At 47.5% G+C, this 17,378-nt stretch overlaps 1 protein-coding gene across 1 annotated transcript; it reads right to left on the bottom strand.

The window, feature by feature from the left end:
* Positions 1-802: 802 nt before the first annotated feature.
* Positions 803-17,035, bottom strand: LOC146187468 (uncharacterized). Its single transcript, XM_084608211.1, has 2 exons — positions 16,965-17,035; positions 803-1,112 (listed from the first exon to the last, which is right to left on the bottom strand). Exons 1-2 carry the CDS (start codon positions 17,033-17,035, stop codon positions 803-805), a joined length of 381 nt encoding a protein of 126 aa, XP_084464337.1.
* Between the last annotated feature and the right edge of the window lie 343 nt (positions 17,036-17,378).

Raw genomic sequence — 17,378 nt, 5'->3', positions numbered from 1 at the left:
GAAGAGGAGGGTGCTCCCTTTGCACTCTTCAATCAGGGCTGCGGCGGCCTGGCCCAGGGCAGCAACTGGGGAGCGGCGCTTGCTTACCCCTTCAAGGTCAAGGGTGACCTGTAAAGGAGGACGTGTTGGTGGAGGAGGGAGGATGGAATACCCTGGGGCGTTTCCGATGAAGTCCTTGTATACAGCCGTCAGTAGTCCCATCCGTGAATGGGGGGCGCTGCGCAGCCGTGCTAGGAGGGAAGCTCCGTCAGGGGCGTGGTGAAGGCGGTCCACGTGAGTGAGGCCTCTCTGGAGGAGCTGCAGGGTCAGGGGATAGACACCGGCTTCCGCCAGTGTTGCCGCAATCCTAGAGCACTGCGTTGCTCCCAGCAGGCATCGAATCCATTTCCTGCGTGCTCCGTCCAGGATGTTCACTCTGGTGGGCCTGAGGGAAACAAAAGGGAGGGCATAAAGTATGGAAGAGGTGGCGGCCGCCTTAAACAGCCGGATTGCCCATGATGTTGAGCAGCCATTGCCCCCTGCAAAAAGATGTTGGGCTGCTCGGCCAACCAGGTTCAGGTGACCCAGGTAGGCCTTGTCTGCAGGGATCCATGTGAGGCGGTGATCGATCACCAGCCCCAGGTACTTGACCTGGCGTCTCCAGGGCAGGCTGGTGCCATCGATCATCAGGGTGGTTGCATAGGCTGACGCTCGTGCTCCCGAAGGGTGCACCATGAGGGCCTCCGACTTTGCGGCAGAGAGCTTGAGCCCCCTGTCGAGAAGGAACTGCTGCACGGAGTCGAGGGCTCGTTGCATGGCTTTCCTAGCAGAGCTCATCCTCCTCCTTGTGGCCTGGACCCAGAGCGCCGGACCCCTGGGGCACTCCGGTGTTGATGGGGCTAGGCGAGCTCAGGGTCTGTCCAACCCGGACCTGCAGGGTACGATTGGAAAGAAAGGCTGTTATAAAACGCCGCAGGTTAACTGTGACTCCCAGGTCATCCAGAGCCTGTTGGATGGCCTGGTGTGGTAGATGGTCGAAGGCAGACTCCAGAAGGGCGAGAAAGGCGACGTCGCCCATGTACTGTGCCTCTTCCAGGGTGGACACCACGTCCGCGATGGAGTCCGCTGTGCACCTGTGTCTCCAGAACCCGGACTGGCTTTCAGGGAGAAAGTTCTTTACCCGTGCAATTCAAGAGAGACGCTCCAGGACCACGGACTCCATGACCTTGCAGGCTGCGGATGTCAGGGACACGGGGCGGTAGGACGAGAGCTGCTGGGGGGGTGGGGCTTCTTCCCCTTGAGGATGGGGACCACGATGGCCGTAGTCCAACTCTCGGGAAGGATGCCGCTTTCCCAGATCCCGTTGCACACCTGCAGGAGGCGGGCCTTTTCTGGGGTGTCTAGGTGGCGCAGCATTTGGAGCAAAACCTATATTGCGAGTAATCAGGTCACGTCCTTCAATGATTCCTCTCCTCCTTTACACACACACACACACAAAGAAAAGAAAAACGAAATAATTTTACTGCTTGTAGAAGAAGTTAGTGTAATTTCAAACTAGCACTGGGACTGCAGTTTTAAAACACGACATTCAAGCTATCTACAGCGCCGGAAAAGACGTTGGAAGTTAATTGCATGAACCTTGCAGACATTTATTAGCGCAACAAAACAATAAAAAATAAGAAAAATAAATTATTGTCAACAACTCTTATGTCGAATGCTAATGAAATGCCGCATACAACCAGAACTTAATTTATCAACATAGACAAACATTTCAAGGTTAAAAGCAGTGCACAGGAGAACATTATACTTCATTTGGGAAATATTTCAGTGGGCAGCGTAATCTTTTTCTGTCTAGTGGGAAATGAGCGTTAGCGTTTCCTAACAATTCGCCTGGCCACGTTCTTTTTTTTGGTATGTGATTTGTATTGCTTCAACAGCAAAAACCATACTGCAGCGAATGCACTTCAGTGCATGCATTAAGGAGCACATATGCTTGGTTTTTAGCATATCTGAACTCATTCAGGAGCTTATACGCTTTTGAGCTTGGCCCGCCTCAGAAAACTGCAGTTACGAAGCCGTTCAGCATATCATACCTGAGTACAGGCAGGAACATGACGTACCAGCCATTGCAAGTCTGGGATGCCTAGCTTGTAGATGCCGATCTAGATCCTCTTCTGAGCTTTTTATAAGCCTATCTTTTAACAACGAGAAACAGCTTGAAAAACCGTGAAGAAGCTAGAAGCTACACTCCCATCCCTCCTAACTCCCTAATTGCCCAAATAGCGGCCGAGAGTCTTTTTAATCAAATAAAGGCTTTATTCATTAATTATCGATTATCTTTTTCTTGTCAGCTGCCGCTGCTGGTTGCGTTTTCTGTGCCGCATGCTCAGTTATTTTGACGATATTTTAATTTTTGTGATCATTTTGCTTGTCGAATTTCTCGGCAGTTCTTATAATGTCTCTTCTCGGCATTAGCTATTCTTCTTCTACGTAATATAAGTGATCAACGCTCAATTCACATGATATGAAAACTTTATGTGTGACAGATCATTGCCGAGACAACCGCTGAATGAAAAAAGTCTTCTCAACAAGAAAACTTCCTCGCCCTCATGGCTCGTCTATTTCCTTGTCGCGAAAATGCTCAAATTTCCTTTGAATTTGTGGTACTGCGATGAACTCAAAATGATCCAAATAAAAATTTGTTTGTGCAGCTCAGCTGTTCGATTTGCGCTATGTACACTAATAAACTCGTAGAATCTTGAAAGTTCTCTACTGGCATTGCTGTCGAAACACACGGGGCAGCGCGATTATTAGGGTGCTTTCTCTTCGGTATATAATGTCTTTCGTGTTCGAAACATGTGCAAGCAAGGAACTAAACAGCCTTGCTACACGAACTTTCACGAGAGTACTTGAATATAGTTCCTTTTCTAAATGCAGATCAGAAATTGTTCACTTCGAAGTAAGTTACCTCTTATCTGCAGAGTGTGTGCCCGCCTTTTAATCTCGAGGAAGTCTATTAGTGACACGAACAAATAATGGATTTCCAAGTAATCGTTTCAATAGGCTTCATTGCCCCCGGTGCAAGGCATGCAGGCCAGCAAGAAGACGCCTGATGCTAACAAAAAATATAGCAGAAAGCTTCGTCTTAAAAAGAGGACACGATAGCGCCTTTAAGGCAACCTCTTCATTCAGCCAATTTTAGTCATCTAGTGAAGCTGGCACGTAGTTAGAAAATCAGACGTCTATATTTTTATTTTAGGGTAAAGATGCAGCACCTTGGCGCACAGCCTACGTTTACAGCGAACGGCATAGAATTGGAGGCAGACATGTCGGTGGCTTGAATCCCTGTCACAAGTTGGACTGAAACTGGAAAAGAAGGTGGATGCTAAATAAGAATTAAAAAATTGCATGAAAGCACGCTGAACGCTGCGCAATGAACCGCTACGTCATAATTCAGTACGAAATTTTTTGCGCGTCACAATATAGCGTAATAAAAAGAAATGAAGCCGAAGCGCAGACAACGTTGCTAGAATGCTGGTTCTGGCGAACAAGTCGACAACGCTGTCACACTTCTTTCAAGGCATTAAATTTTGCATCACACAAACGCGTTCTCTAAGGTAATGCATGCCTTCGAACCCAAAGCTGTCATAATGCAGTCATAACTGCTCTGCAGCCGTGTAGAGTGCAACGGCAGCACGTAACAGCTACGTGTATGCCGGCCGCTCCATACTTCGGCGCCGCGTGCAGCAGACGACGCGCCCGCCAAGGAGCAAGAGTCGACTAAAACCCCCTTAGTTCACGCGACCGCAACCGGGGACACCTCTCCGGCCGGAGCTGTAAAACTCAGCATGGTTTAGTAACGTTGGGCCTTGCTCCTGCTGCTCCCGCATTCACGCCATGGCGACGAACATGAAGGAACTTCGTTAAAACTTCAAGTTGGGCTTGTTGATAACTTCTTGTTGGAATCATTTTGTAGCGGTAAAAACACGGACACAAAGAGCTGATACACAAGGGACATCCGCTGGGGGACAGCCGCGGGTGTCCCTTGTGTTTCGTGTTCTTTGTGTCCGTGTTTTTACCGCTACAAAACGATTCGAACATGGAAAAACATGGCGATGAAGTACGAGAGGGGTGTCACTGTTGCCAGACGGCGGAAGCCGAGGAGAGCGCTGTCTGCGCTGCTTGCCTCGCTCCTTCACCGCAGCCGGGTTCTATGTGCATTGCTGAAGTTTCGAACTCTGGTGGACGAAGAAGGGACGAGGAAGTCGGAGTTGCGTTTACGATGAAGTAGCGAGGATATTTTACATAAAATATCACATCAGTTCAAGGTCAAATAGAGAAGGTATACATCACAGTCACGACAGGAACAGACTAATAAGCATACCCTCACTCTTTTTTTCATTACTTCAAAGAATCTTGATGAGGGCTGCAGTTACTTCAAAAATGATATGAAATCAAAGTATTTTATTTACTTTGCTCAATACTACAACGCACGACACAAATTTAGAGGCTAACAGCCGCAGCTTGAAAAACTCCCTGTAGCTATTCTTCACACGACGACCGGGCTTGAGCATTCACGGGGTAGCATGAGATTTCCACTTTGTACAGAAAAAGCAACGTATTAGAACAAAATACCTACATACGGCATATGTCAGTAGCATTTTACAAATCATGCAAGCAGTGAACTTGGGAGGGAAAAAGTGTTACATGAAACTTGCTGCAAAAAAAGAAAGTCGAGTGCGAAACAAAAGACGCGAAAACGTCAATAAAAACGTTACATCGAGAGGTGACGTATTACAGCTAATTATTTTGCATATTTTTCTATGGTCATACCATGCTTGGTAAGAATGCTCAGTTGCTTCGGAAAGTGGCAGCACAAAAATTGCGTATGTTTAGTGGTGCGGCAGAGTGGAAAGGAGCAAAAGGTGTGGCCTTGCACCAGATAAGCAGGCGTGTACCAAAACAAATGGAGCATTTTAAGCATACAGTCAATGTTACCAAAAGAGCAGTTTATACATGCGTGAGGGTATCAGAGTGTATAAAGTTGCTGACCTGACGATGGTAAGTTATGCGACGGCATGTTAGCAATAATTTGCGCAATCAATTTTTGTGCGACAGATATTCTGACTATTATGTTGGTTATCGTATTACAGACGCGAAGGATGTACGTGATAAATGGTTGAAGGAAACCACTGTAGATTAGAATTTTCATTGTTGTTGGAAGGCTGCTTGGGGCGACCTTGGATGCCAGCCGTTTTATTTTAATTTACTACGAATTATTTGTCCCACAAGCAGGGAGGGTGGCGTATTACCGTCCACTCCGCTATGATCTTCCACATAAGTATACTCGAGATTGCTTAGTTGTACGCCGCATCGCGACCGACATACCGACCGATATAGTGGGTACTCTTCAGCCCGTGAAAATGAAAATATTGTGTCTTAGTACGTCACAATAAGGCCACGGAAAGGCCACGGACACCCGCTCGTCGACCAAACAAAAAGCTCCCGCCCCCCCCCCCCTCCCTGCCTTGAGAGGCCCCCGGGAAACCGGCTCAGGTGCCAAAAGGCGGCTCGTTTTCACAACATCGCGGTCGAGAGGGGTGGGTTTTTCCTCCGTGTGAATACACTTTAAAGACCAGGAACGCACCGACGCCCAACGATACAACTTGCGACTAAATCTTGGCTTGGATGCCGAATCATTGTAGCGGAATGAGTGAAACGCTCTTGAAGCGGTATTTCAATACATCGAGCAATCCGACTACGAAGTCATGCCCGAAGGCACGACCACATCCTAGCGCGACGCCGGACGCATCTAGAAATCGTGCACGTTGTGTGCCTGAAGCCTTATTACGCGATTTAGGCACTTGATGTTATAATTTCTAATGATTATGTTTACCTTCTGTTTGTTTTGGGAATCATCGAGAAGATGCTTAATAAGAGTAATTAATGCCACGAACTATCGAAAGCTTCGTTGTTATCTTCCGCAGTAGCCAGAACGCAGCCTCATCACTGCGATTGTAACGCGTGGGACGATCTTGTTCATGCTGAGTGCCGCCGAGACACGGCTTTATCATTTTTCACCAATATATATCACGAATGCATTCAGCCGCTGACGTCTGTTTCCACAATGTTCCATGTTGTTCTGGTCATCTTTTGCACGTTTATCTAGATGCTTCTTTACCAATTTTACATTGAGCACTTCCGAATGCAACGGGCGTTTTGTTTGGTTTGTTTCCGGCCTTTCATTAGCCAATTGAATCGCAGGATCCAAAATGGTCGTAGGACCACCTAAGCTGTGTCGCATTTACACTGGCTAACTTCGAGAGCGGTAAGATTGATGGAATCGTCAGGAAGAGCATAAGAAAGCCATTTGCCAGCCCATCAGTACGCCTACGGACGGGCTAATGAAGCTGGGGGTGCACAATAAGTGGGCAGAAGTGGGCCAATACGAGACTGGCAAATACCAGGACGGGAAGAAGCATTGCTAATACTATGCATTCGATATGAAAGCGGAACAGAAGGTGGATGGCCCAGTGGAAGTGAAGAAGCGACTAAACCCCCCCCCCCTTCCCCCGCATCGGAACATGCACACAGAGCATCACCGTGTAAGAAGGAAGGTAAGAGTGAAAACGCCGAAGAAGATATATCAAGGAAGACAGGATGTGGTGTATTTCGACACCGCCTACTATGCGGACTGGCATGTTATGGTAGTGGTAGTAACAAATGACCAACAAATCCTACAAGTTAGTGGCTTGGTCAGAACCAGCTTAGCTGACACGGCCCGTGGACACGGCTGAGGAGGTGGTTATTGCCCTTGCGATAGCGGAGAAAATGGCTACTATTATAAGTGATTCAAAAGCAGTAATATTCAACTTTGTTAAGGGAAGGGTCTCTGCACAGGCAAAAATAACCCTAGAAAAATGTCAGTATGACAGAATAAGCAGGCTTATATGGGAACCAGCCCACTCCCAGCGCCAGGCGAATGAGCGATCTCATGTGCTTGCCTACGTTCTCGCCTTCCGGGTCGGCTGTGCATATCAGTATACTCAGGGACAGACTAGAAAGTTGTAAATGATTACTGAGCATTGTTGCCTAAACAGGGCAGAATAGGAACCGGCATACAGGACACTAAATAAGAGCCAAGAAAGCAACTGGAAGCGCTTACAAAGAAGGATATTTTCGAATCCAGCAACCCCAATCTAGTGGCACTCAGAACGGTGCTCAGATAGGCGCAAACTCTGCCCCGATCGATCGTATCTGGTGCATATGACATGAAGGTACTCAGAAATTCAAAACATGTATCACGAGAGAAAAACAGCAATTTTGGGAGCACCTATTTTTGAGCTCACACCCTGAAACTTTGCTAGGTATAATGCGACTGACCCAACATGCCGTCCGAATCCAAGGACTCTAGGCCGACGTCTAAGCGGATAGGCTGACGTCCAGTATGTATGGATCAGTTCAGTTCAGTTCAGTCGTTCAGTCGTGTCCGACTCTTCGTGACCCTATTGACCATGTCACGCCACGCTTTCCGGTCTCTCACTATCTTCCTAACATCACATAATTTCATCTGCAGTGCCTCGAGGATGCCATCTAACCATCGCGTTAGCTGCCTACCCCTTCTCCGGCGACCCTCAACCTTTCCCAACAGTATGTATGGATATTAAAGGTTTACTACCACCAATTTGTGACTACTTGTAAAGAGAGCGGGAAACACTGTTTAGAAGCTGTCATTTCAAAGGAACACGGTTGAGAAATATCCAGGCTAAACTTATAGGTTCAGTTCACTTCAGTCGTTCAGTCATGTCCGACTCTTCGTAACCCTATGGACAATATGACGCCACGCTTTCCGGTGTCTCACTGTCGTCCTAACATCACATAACGTCATCTGCAGCGCCTCGAGGATGCCATCTAACCATCGCGTTCGCTGCCTACCCTTTCTTGTTAATCATGACTTAATAGGAAATATATTTTGACGGCAAACATTGTTTTTATATCGAAAATTGTGCAAACGTACCCATTGGGCCACAGCTTCAAAGGTATCGTAGCTGCATTGACTGACGTATTTCTTGGAAAGCAAACTTGCACACTTCAAAACACAGACACAGGAAGGGAACGACAAAACAGCGCTGTCGTTCCCTTCCTGTGTCTGTGTTTTGAAGTGCGCTAGTTTGCTTTCCAAGATGATTTACCAACTAGCCCGTTCTTCCACCCTTGACGTATTTCTAACCGTTATATAAACACAATTTCACCTGTCCTGTTGGAAACTGCTGTAGAAATTAGAGAAAAGTAGTCCGGTAAGCGTAGCCAAGAATGCAGTCTCATATTGAAAGATCGAAAAACAGACAACGGAAAGAAAACTTAGCTATGCGCAACTACGAGTTCTGAACCTTCTTGTAGGTGGCGGACCTACGCCGCAAGTTCAGAAACGCAGGCTGTAAACAGCATTCACGCTCTGGACACCTTGCTACGCGGCTGATATAAGGCTTTCGTTCTCACTTCAGCCCTTCGAATAGGCTACTTCGCGAGTATTCTTGCATGGTGATATTGCGTGTGCGTCAGGAGCATGTGGTCTTCCATTACCGCAGTGAATATACTTGGAGATTTGCTGAAAATATTCCTGAAGTACCATATGTCTACAGAATCACTACATATTTGTTTCATTATTAAGAAATTTTCCCTATAAAGGTCATCGTGCATGGCTTACGAAAGGCGCCTACACGAAAAATAAGCTGATTTGTGTTCGTCAGGAATATGCGTGGATTACCGGCAAACATCTCTCGATGGTGAATGGCATACTATAGTTGGGTGCAACTCGCCCTATACGGGTTCCGCCTACACACCACACGATAGAATTCATGAATGCCTAAATCGCAATCACCGTAGATAAGTAGTGAGGGTCCCCTTCGATCGCAAATGCCGTGTAGGTACACTGTAAACATAAAGAAGCCCAAAAAGGTGCATAAATGGTTGACGTCGCCTTTATACTCCTTACTGCGAAATTGTGAAACTACTTATAAGAAGTAAAGATGAGGACAACCCCCTTTTTTACTACTGTCACAAAATTAAGAAGTAAAATTGAGTCGTCACATGGCTATGCTCCTTCTACAAACAGCAGTTTATCCGCCAAAATAGAAGCCTGGGCGAGTTGGTATGTATACATTCTAAAACAGCGCAAAAGAACAGGGACGAGAGAACGAAACGTACAACACGAGCGCTGACTTACAGCAGTTTATCGGCATGACCGCTCCTCCAGACCTTAAAGAGTTTTAAGAACTCCTTCCTCAGTGTCTGGGCGCTCGGTAGCCGCCTAGCGGCAGCTCACGTTTTGCCGTGCTAGCCACTGGTGCAAGCAGATGACAACGTCCACATCGCAGCTGGCTCGTTTGGCGTATTTGCTTGTGTTTTTCACGCGTGCTTACCGTCATACAAGACACCGGGTTACCGTCGCCTTCTAGAAAATCATGCTGCACAGACTGCCTCTCAAGACGCTGGCAAGTTCAAAGAACGCTTCGTGCTGCTTCGCCGGCGCCGCCGACCAGCAAGATGCCTAGCCAGGCCTAGCTTCGCTGAGCCAACATGGCGGTGTGCGCAGCATCGGCATTCATGACGCCTGCCACGCCTACTCTTCGACCGTTTTTTTTTTTGTTTTGTTTTTGTGCGCGCTTGCCGTGGTACAAAGACTGTGTTCCATCGACGTGAGAAACAAATTGTTCAAAGAAACTGTTTGTTGAAGTAACGCCTGAAGACTGTTGCCGCTTCGACGGGTTGAAATGGCTGTGTGAGTGACGCATGTTTCTTCGGTGCCGATGGCCCCTCGTTCGTTCGCTGCTACTTTACGTGCTGCGGCCGAAAATAACCAGCATTTTTATCGGCTGAAAAGCCAGTGAAAATGCTCTTTATGCTGGTTAGGCAATTGAGGCATATGCAATTATGCCAGTTTTATGTCACTGTGCAGCGACAGGCTGCGATCTCCGCAAAGAATCTGGGGCGCCTAGGCACAATGGCTTGCTTTGTCGCTGTCCCGCGGAGGCAAATTATCCATGTAGTGGTGCCTTAAGTTAGTCACTTGTAATTGTTTTGTTTTTTTAAATTCCGTAGAAAGAACACAATGGCAGTACAGTCGTGCCAAGTCCAGCTAAATCAACAGTTCTCGTGGGATGTAAACTTCCTCATTGTTATTTTTGCCCTCAGTTCAGTTCAGTCGTGTCCGACTCTTCGTGACCCTATGGACCACGTCACGCCACGCTTTCCAGTCTCTATCCAGGCTATGATCACGGTGAAAATTTAGGAACCGTTCGGGCCTCGTGTATTTTGATAAAGTTATGAACGGCAACAAGGAAACTATTACCTATATTATAGGCGGCTTTTTTTTTTCGCCTTTTCAAAAAGACCAAGCGACGCAAGCACAACATATAGTGTTTATTCTTTGTATTCTTAGCGTAATAAATGGCGCTGTTCTATAACGAAGGGGGGTATTTGAATCACATGCTAAGAAAATGTTGCTTTCAGCTTGGCGGTGTCGAAACGCAACGTAGAATTTCGGGAGACATGAGGTGTGTGAAGTTCGCTGAACTTTCCGATCCGGTATTCACAAGTTCCACATATGGTGTCGCCGCCGCGCGGATACTTCTGGAAACGCACAAAGGGGGGTAGCGGCGGAGGACGCCCTGCTTACAAAGACTCCTCCGCCCAACATCTATGCTCCTTGACGCATCGCGTATTGCTTTCAGAGCGCCGTTCCGTTTCAAGTACTGTTTTTTGCATATCCACGTGTTGTCGAGACGCTGGGACTAACTCGACCCGGCCTTCACTTGGTAGCGTGCAGAGACTTCGGGTTGAGTAAGGATTGAAGCTTCGAAATGGGTTAACCAAAAACAAGCGGCTTTAATGGCACTTTGAGAAAACTTATTTACATGACGAAAAAGGTAGGAGCAGCAAAATGGTAAGAGATAGGAGTTCATAGCGACAAAGCGTCTGGATGAGCCGTTTACCCAAGGCTCATAGCATCATTTCGTGCTGTGCACCGTCCTTAAATCCCCTTATGTCCAGCTCTTCTCTGAAGATGCTGACCAACCGATCGAGCACATCACCGCGCAGATGGTCTGATGCACTAACTGGTCCAGTATTATTTCATCGGGCGTGGTCACTCGTCGTGTAGAACGTAATAACGGCGAGGAGGTAAACTCCGCTTCTTCTGCAAGGACCCGCTAGGACGGTGCAGGTATGTTTTCCTCTCCGAACCACACGTATACGAGCGGCGCCAAGGAGACAGCTCCTAGCCTCGTCGGGCTTCCAACTCTCTCCTGCGGTCACTGGTAGCGGCCTCTAACTGCTGTAATCCCTAGGCTCCTTTCTTCTCCCGAACGTCTGCGGACGGGTCACTTCGATCGTCCCTCGTTGACAATGGGCGCCACTCGACGAGAAGGGTCACCAGTCGAACGAAGCGTGGGAAAACACCTCGGGCCGTTTCTCACGGTGCGGCGTTTCTTTTTATTTTCTTGAAGTTTGCCTCGGTCAGTCGAAGCGTCGCCAACTTGGCAGTTGTACGGTCACAAAAATGTTATCTTAATGTCCGCGCATGCGTGTAAAGCACACAATATAGGTTACAAAGGCAATTCAGTTGTTGAGTTTCAATTTTCTTTCTTTCGCGCAGCGCTCCATCTGTGTGACGAAAGACGGCATGTACTTGTATACATACATGCGGACATGAACCTGCACAAAACGATTATAACATCACTAGAGCTGCTTGTTGCTTTTATATTCCTTCAATCGTCACTGTTAGGCTGTGCTAATTCAGGTTTCTTGCGTAATCAAGATTAGCATCGAAAGACTTCAGATCAAGGCTGTGACAGCTTTTGGTACGCATTTCGGCTCTGATTAATTTATATAGTGGATCACCATGGAGCAGTGACCTTGAATGCACGTAATCTGTGAGCTACCCTTGAGCGCAACATTTCTTTTTTTTATCGGCAAGCGCTGCTGCAAAAACCATACAGGTGCTTTGTAAGAAATCAAAAATATGTTTCCTGCTCGATTCCTTGTGCCAATGCTTGCAACAAGAATTACCGCATGTGCGCTGAATTTGTAGAGTATATACTGAATTTAGAACGAAGTAGGACGACTTCCGCGGGCAGCAGTAGCCTTTGTAGTACCCAGGACCTTGTAGCTTTTATCGTTTTAAAGCCCGAATTGCGGAGATTATAAGCGACCACTACTGAAAAATATATTCGTCAGGGTTTGTTCACAATGTATTTCATTCACAATCGATATCTACCCCAGGTGCTCCAAAAGAAATCAGCATGGGCTGATATGAACCCTGTAGACAATCACTGCCACTTTCCAGCTCAATCATTATATGCATTTTGCTTGTCTAGGAAGTAAGGTGAAATCGGATTAAAAGAATTACCAGAGAATACGAGGAATGCGCACACCTACAGTGGCGTGAAAATGCACTTCATATTTAAATGAGTACCATGAACAAGTAGAAGACATGTTCATTTGAAACAACAATAAGAAGACGTTTAAAGGCTCAGAACTAGGAATGCACAAACATTTAGAACACAGCAATTAACATTCTAGAGGCAACGATACCAGTGAAAAAAACAATCGAATTAAATACTCCGGATTACGTATACCGGGTTAAACATGCTTTCCCGGGATGGAAGTAACAATTGATGTAACAGCAAGGGAAAGAAAGTTCAGAGCAGTGTCGAACATACAACTGACTGGGGAAAGCGGCGGCAGTCCATCACTGGGAGGACACAGGGGCGGCCCTCGAAGGCGATGACCCTTCCGGGTCGGCTTTCGGTCCGTAGATGCGGTGCCGGCGGTGCCTGCTCGGGTACCCCCTATGAGTACGCGGTAGCTGGGGTTTCCTCCGGGAGCGAACTGGGCGAACTGACTTTTTGGGACTAGGCGGCTCCCTTTTAAACCTTTTTCGACAGTGCCTTGTGCGCAGGGTTGGAGTCCGAAACAAAACACACACGTAGAGCTCACAAAGTAGTCCACTCAAAGAGGAAGGCTCGCATAGACCACACTTTAGCACTGCATGGCCACCATCTTAGGTTTGAAAAAAATAACGCACAATAAAAACAACAGTCTTGTACGTCACAACTTCGGTTCTTCTGGGGGTCAAATTGCCAGGGAAGAAATATGTACAGATAAACAAAGAAAGTTCTTTACTTTGGACGTAGTAGGGGTGTCTTCGAGGGGAAAGGTATGACACGGACAAAGCAGGCAGCACGTACTCTTCCGCTCGAGCATGGAGAGAGTTGTAGCTAACACAGGGAAAGCTATACTGTCCTGAGGCAACGTGCACGTACGCGTTCTTGCGCGCCGACCAACGGTCACATATACAGGTTCTGTGAACATATGAGACTTACAGAACACCAATTCAGCGTCTGCAATAAATGCAACGTAAGCAATTTAATGTATGCCGCCTATTCTGTGACACGGCCTCTCACTTTCGGAATATTATCGCATAATATTCTAAACCCAAAGAAGGCGACACACAGGCCTATACTATACACAAGTTAACGTCCGGGACAAACATAGCCGTTATATCAAACTAGCATATAAGTCAACCTACAGATATGATACAGCATTTGAATGTCAATACAGTGAATATCTTGCGAAAGGATCTATAGCTTACTAAGATAATCAACTCCAAAGTTAGATTTTTTTTTGCCTTTTATACGCTCGATTCTATCTGAGACTCTTGGAGCAGCAAGCTCCAGCGCAGGGCCCTACTGTTAAGTTATTGCTTTGCCCGTTGCATGTAGCTCAGCGGTTGTTGCTACGTCTGAACAGGGAAGGGCACCCCGTACAGGTCGGTGGAAAACTTCTTAGCCCCCCAAACTAATGCCTAGCACTCTCTCTGGAATGTGCTGCATGCTGCTTCTCTGGGGAGCAACTTTCTACTAGCGTAAGCCATCGGGTGAAGCGTCTCGCCATGCTCCTGCATTAGCAGCGCGCCGAGGCTGGTGTCAGAGGCGTCCGTGCGCAGCACGAACTGCTTTGAAAAGTCTGGGAGTCGTAGTATTAGAGGGGTCGAAACTCGCCGATTGAGTTCTCAAAGGCTTTCTGATGGACCGGAGTCCGCGTTACGACGTTGCTCTCACTCTTCCTCGTGAGCTGGGGAGGGGTTCGCTTATTTGAGCGTAGTCAGGAATGAAGTCATGGTAATATCCACTCAAACCGAGGAATGCTCGTACCTGACGCTTTGTTCGAGGGGTTGGTGCCCCCTGAATCTTCTCCAGCGTTTTCCCAAGTGACGCCAGTTTACGGTGCCCGAGGAACTCGATTTTCTCCATTCCGAACTCGTATTTCCTGGGTCGCACTGTTAGGCCGGCAGCTTGGATCCTTGCAAACAGCTGTCGTAGCGAAGAGAGATGCTCTTCCCAGGCAGCAGCTAGGACATCGTCATAATAGTGTTGCACTTCCAGAATTCATTCCACAACTCTCTGCATCAACTTGGAAAATGCTGCGGGGGCTGTCTTTATGCCAAACGGCATAAAACAAAATTGGAAAAGTCTCGCAGGTATAGAAAACAAATTCTTGGGCTTGCACTCATTGCTAAACGGAATTTACCAATATCCTTTGACGTAGTCCACCTTGGAGACGTATTTCTTCTCTCCGGCTGTAGCGAAGAACGTGTCAGCTATGGGCATGGGTTCCGAATCGGCGACGAGGACGTCGTTCAGGCGCCGGAAATCGATGCAAAGCCGGTTCGTGCCATCCGGTTGTTTCATCTAATTTACTGCAAGGGGGACTGCGTTTTCTCGATTATTCCGAGTTTCTTCATCTGCTGCAACTGTCGTTCGACACCTTGTCTCGTCGCAAATGGAAGGGGATATTGCCTTACGTGCACCGGAGTGCTGGAGGTGAGCTCTAACTGACATTCAGCCCAGTCTGGTTTTCGCAAAACGTCGGAGAAAATGCGAGCGTGTAGTGAAATTACACCTCGAGGCTGCCGTCGTTCATCCGCCGTTAAGCTATCAGAAAGCTTCACGTCTTGTTCGTTCTCTGTCTGCTGACAAGCCGGAACAGGAATGGCCCCATCACTGTCCAATTCAGGGATGCCGCAGTCCGCGTGGTATACCCTTTCTGTTGACTTGCTTTCTCGCTCTTCGTATCTTTTAAGCAGGTTGGCGCGAAAAATATATCTCCCTCCTCCTGTGTCGATTACGTAGCCTGCTTCACCTTTCTTTTCCTAGGTCTTGAAGGGATTTCGAAGGGCTCGTTCCACTGAAGCAGTAGCTTGTTGTTGTCAGTAGGCAGGAAAATCAGGACCCTGTCTCCAGAATTGCACATACTTTCTTTGGTTTTTCGGTTGTACATTTTCGCGTAGCGTGCTCCGGCCTTTGCGAGCTCCTCGCGCGCTAGCTTGCAAGTTTATTCTAGACGATTCTAGACGTGGAAATCGTATTTATACGTTGTCTTCGCCTCCTCGTTGAGCTGGCCGTTAGTCCACAACTCTCTCAGAATCGCCAGGCGTCCTCTCACTTACCAACTCAAAAGAGCGAAAAGCCGAGGCTTGCCTGCGGCACTTCCCTGTATGCGAAGAGCAACGGCGATAGGTACCGGTCCAATCTCTAGTCTTTTCAGCGCACATACTCTTGAACATCAATTTCAGTGTGCCGTTAAATTTCTCGACCATCCCAGTCGCCATAGAGTGGTACGGCGTCATGTGAAGCTGTTGTATGGAAAGAAGCCTGGTCACCACCTTCATCAAGTAGGAAGTGAAATTGGTACCCCGGTCACTTGGAACTTTTTTAGGCACTCCAAATCTTGAGATCTTCTCTACCAGCGCCTCAGCGACTCTCTCAGTTTCTACGTTCGGCAGCGCTACGGCTTCTGGGTATCGGGTTGCATAATCCATCAGGGTCCGGATATACCGATTCCCGTGCTTGGGAGGGGTGTGAATTGGGCCCACAATGTCTATGCCACTCTTTTGAAGCGAGTTTCAAATTAGTGGCGTCTTTCCTAGCGACACACGGGGTACTCTGACCTTCAGGATTGTTCATTGGCAGATGTCACATGAAGCAACAAATCTTTTCACATCGGCGGTAATGCGCGGCCAGAAAAATTCTTCTAATATCCGGTCCTTGGTCTTTTTCCCGCCCAAATGCACAGCCATTATTCCGTCGTGAGTGGTTTTCAATAACTCCTCGCGGTGGCATTTTGGGACAACGAGCTGACACAGCACCTGCCCAGTTTTCTCTGTTCGCGTTGATGCAACAGCACATTACATAATCTATGCTGACGACACACGTTTATTCTTTTCAGGCAAATCGTGTGTTGATCTAGGTATCCGAGCGAATAGAACGTTATCCGAGATTAATGCATCGGCTCAAATTAACTGCCTAAATCTAAACATAAATAAAACGAAGGCTATTTTATTTCACCCCCGACACACACATGTCGAGCGACCTTCCATTTTCTTAACACTGAAATTTAAGTGCTAAAGTGCTTTAAATCACTGGGCGTGTATTGCTCAAAAAACATGACATGGGATGATAATGTAAACTATATCGTTGGTAAGCTATCTAGAACAGCTGGCATTATGCGCCGTTACTGCTACAATTTTCCTATACCCACTAACATGCTCATATATAATTCTTGGGGGCACGCCACCGCATCGCACCTCGTCATGCAGACGCCCTTTTTTCATCTCCTGCAGGTTATCCTGCTATCTAGACCCGCCAGTTCGTACTTCAACGCTGAAAGCTCAGGCTTTTTTGTGACCTACAAAGACAACGACGCCGCATGGCTGCCAGTAGACAGCTACGTTGATGACGGCCACATTGACCTGCCTCCCCTGCTGCCAGCGGTGGACCGGTCCGTCATCTGGCAACCAGGCACATGCGCGGGAATTGATCACCTTTATAAGCCGCTGTTCTACTGGAATCATTTGGGGCACGCCACCGTATCGCACCTCGTCATGCAGACGCCCCTTTTTTCATCTGCTGCAGGTTAGTTACCTTCCCTGTGCCGCGTGCTGTCGCTCGAGTAGCCCATTCTTGCTGGCGTTGTCGTTTCCCAAAGACGCCATTGACTGTTGTAAAAGGATGCTATGCTTTGCTTGTTTTCACTGCATCAACGCCTACCTCACTTGTCTTCTCCTCGTCTTATCAGGTGACGTTGAGCTAAATCCAGGCCCTAACAAAGACAATGCACCACCGTCATTCGAATCAATTGCCGAAGTCATTTCACGCATTGAATCCTCCCAGAGCCTGTGCTTGCTGAGCTTGCCTTGATCCGCTCCGTACAAACAAACATTGAGGACTCTGTGCACCACCTTTCAGTGCGAGTAGAAATACTGGAAAAAATGGCCGAAAAGCACCCAGAGATTGAAGCTGTAGCCACAACAAACGCGGACGTGACCAATCTTTGTT

This window comes from Amblyomma maculatum, chromosome 6 (genome assembly GCF_055883805.1).
Source record: "Amblyomma maculatum isolate TAMU_Amacu chromosome 6, ASM5588380v1, whole genome shotgun sequence".
Taxonomy (NCBI): Eukaryota; Metazoa; Arthropoda; class Arachnida; order Ixodida; family Ixodidae; genus Amblyomma; species Amblyomma maculatum.
This window is presented reverse-complemented; position numbering and strand designations above follow the sequence as displayed.

Bases quoted from the DNA above. Each gene is read 5' to 3' on its own strand.
- LOC146187468 (XM_084608211.1), bottom strand. From the start codon at position 17,035: ATGGCGTCTTTGGGAAACGACAACGCCAGCAAGAATGGGCTACTCGAG. The intron at 1,113-16,964 runs GTAACTAACCTG...CTGGAGACACAG, and splicing joins CAGCACGCGGCACAGGGAAG to GTGCACAGCGGACTCCATCG.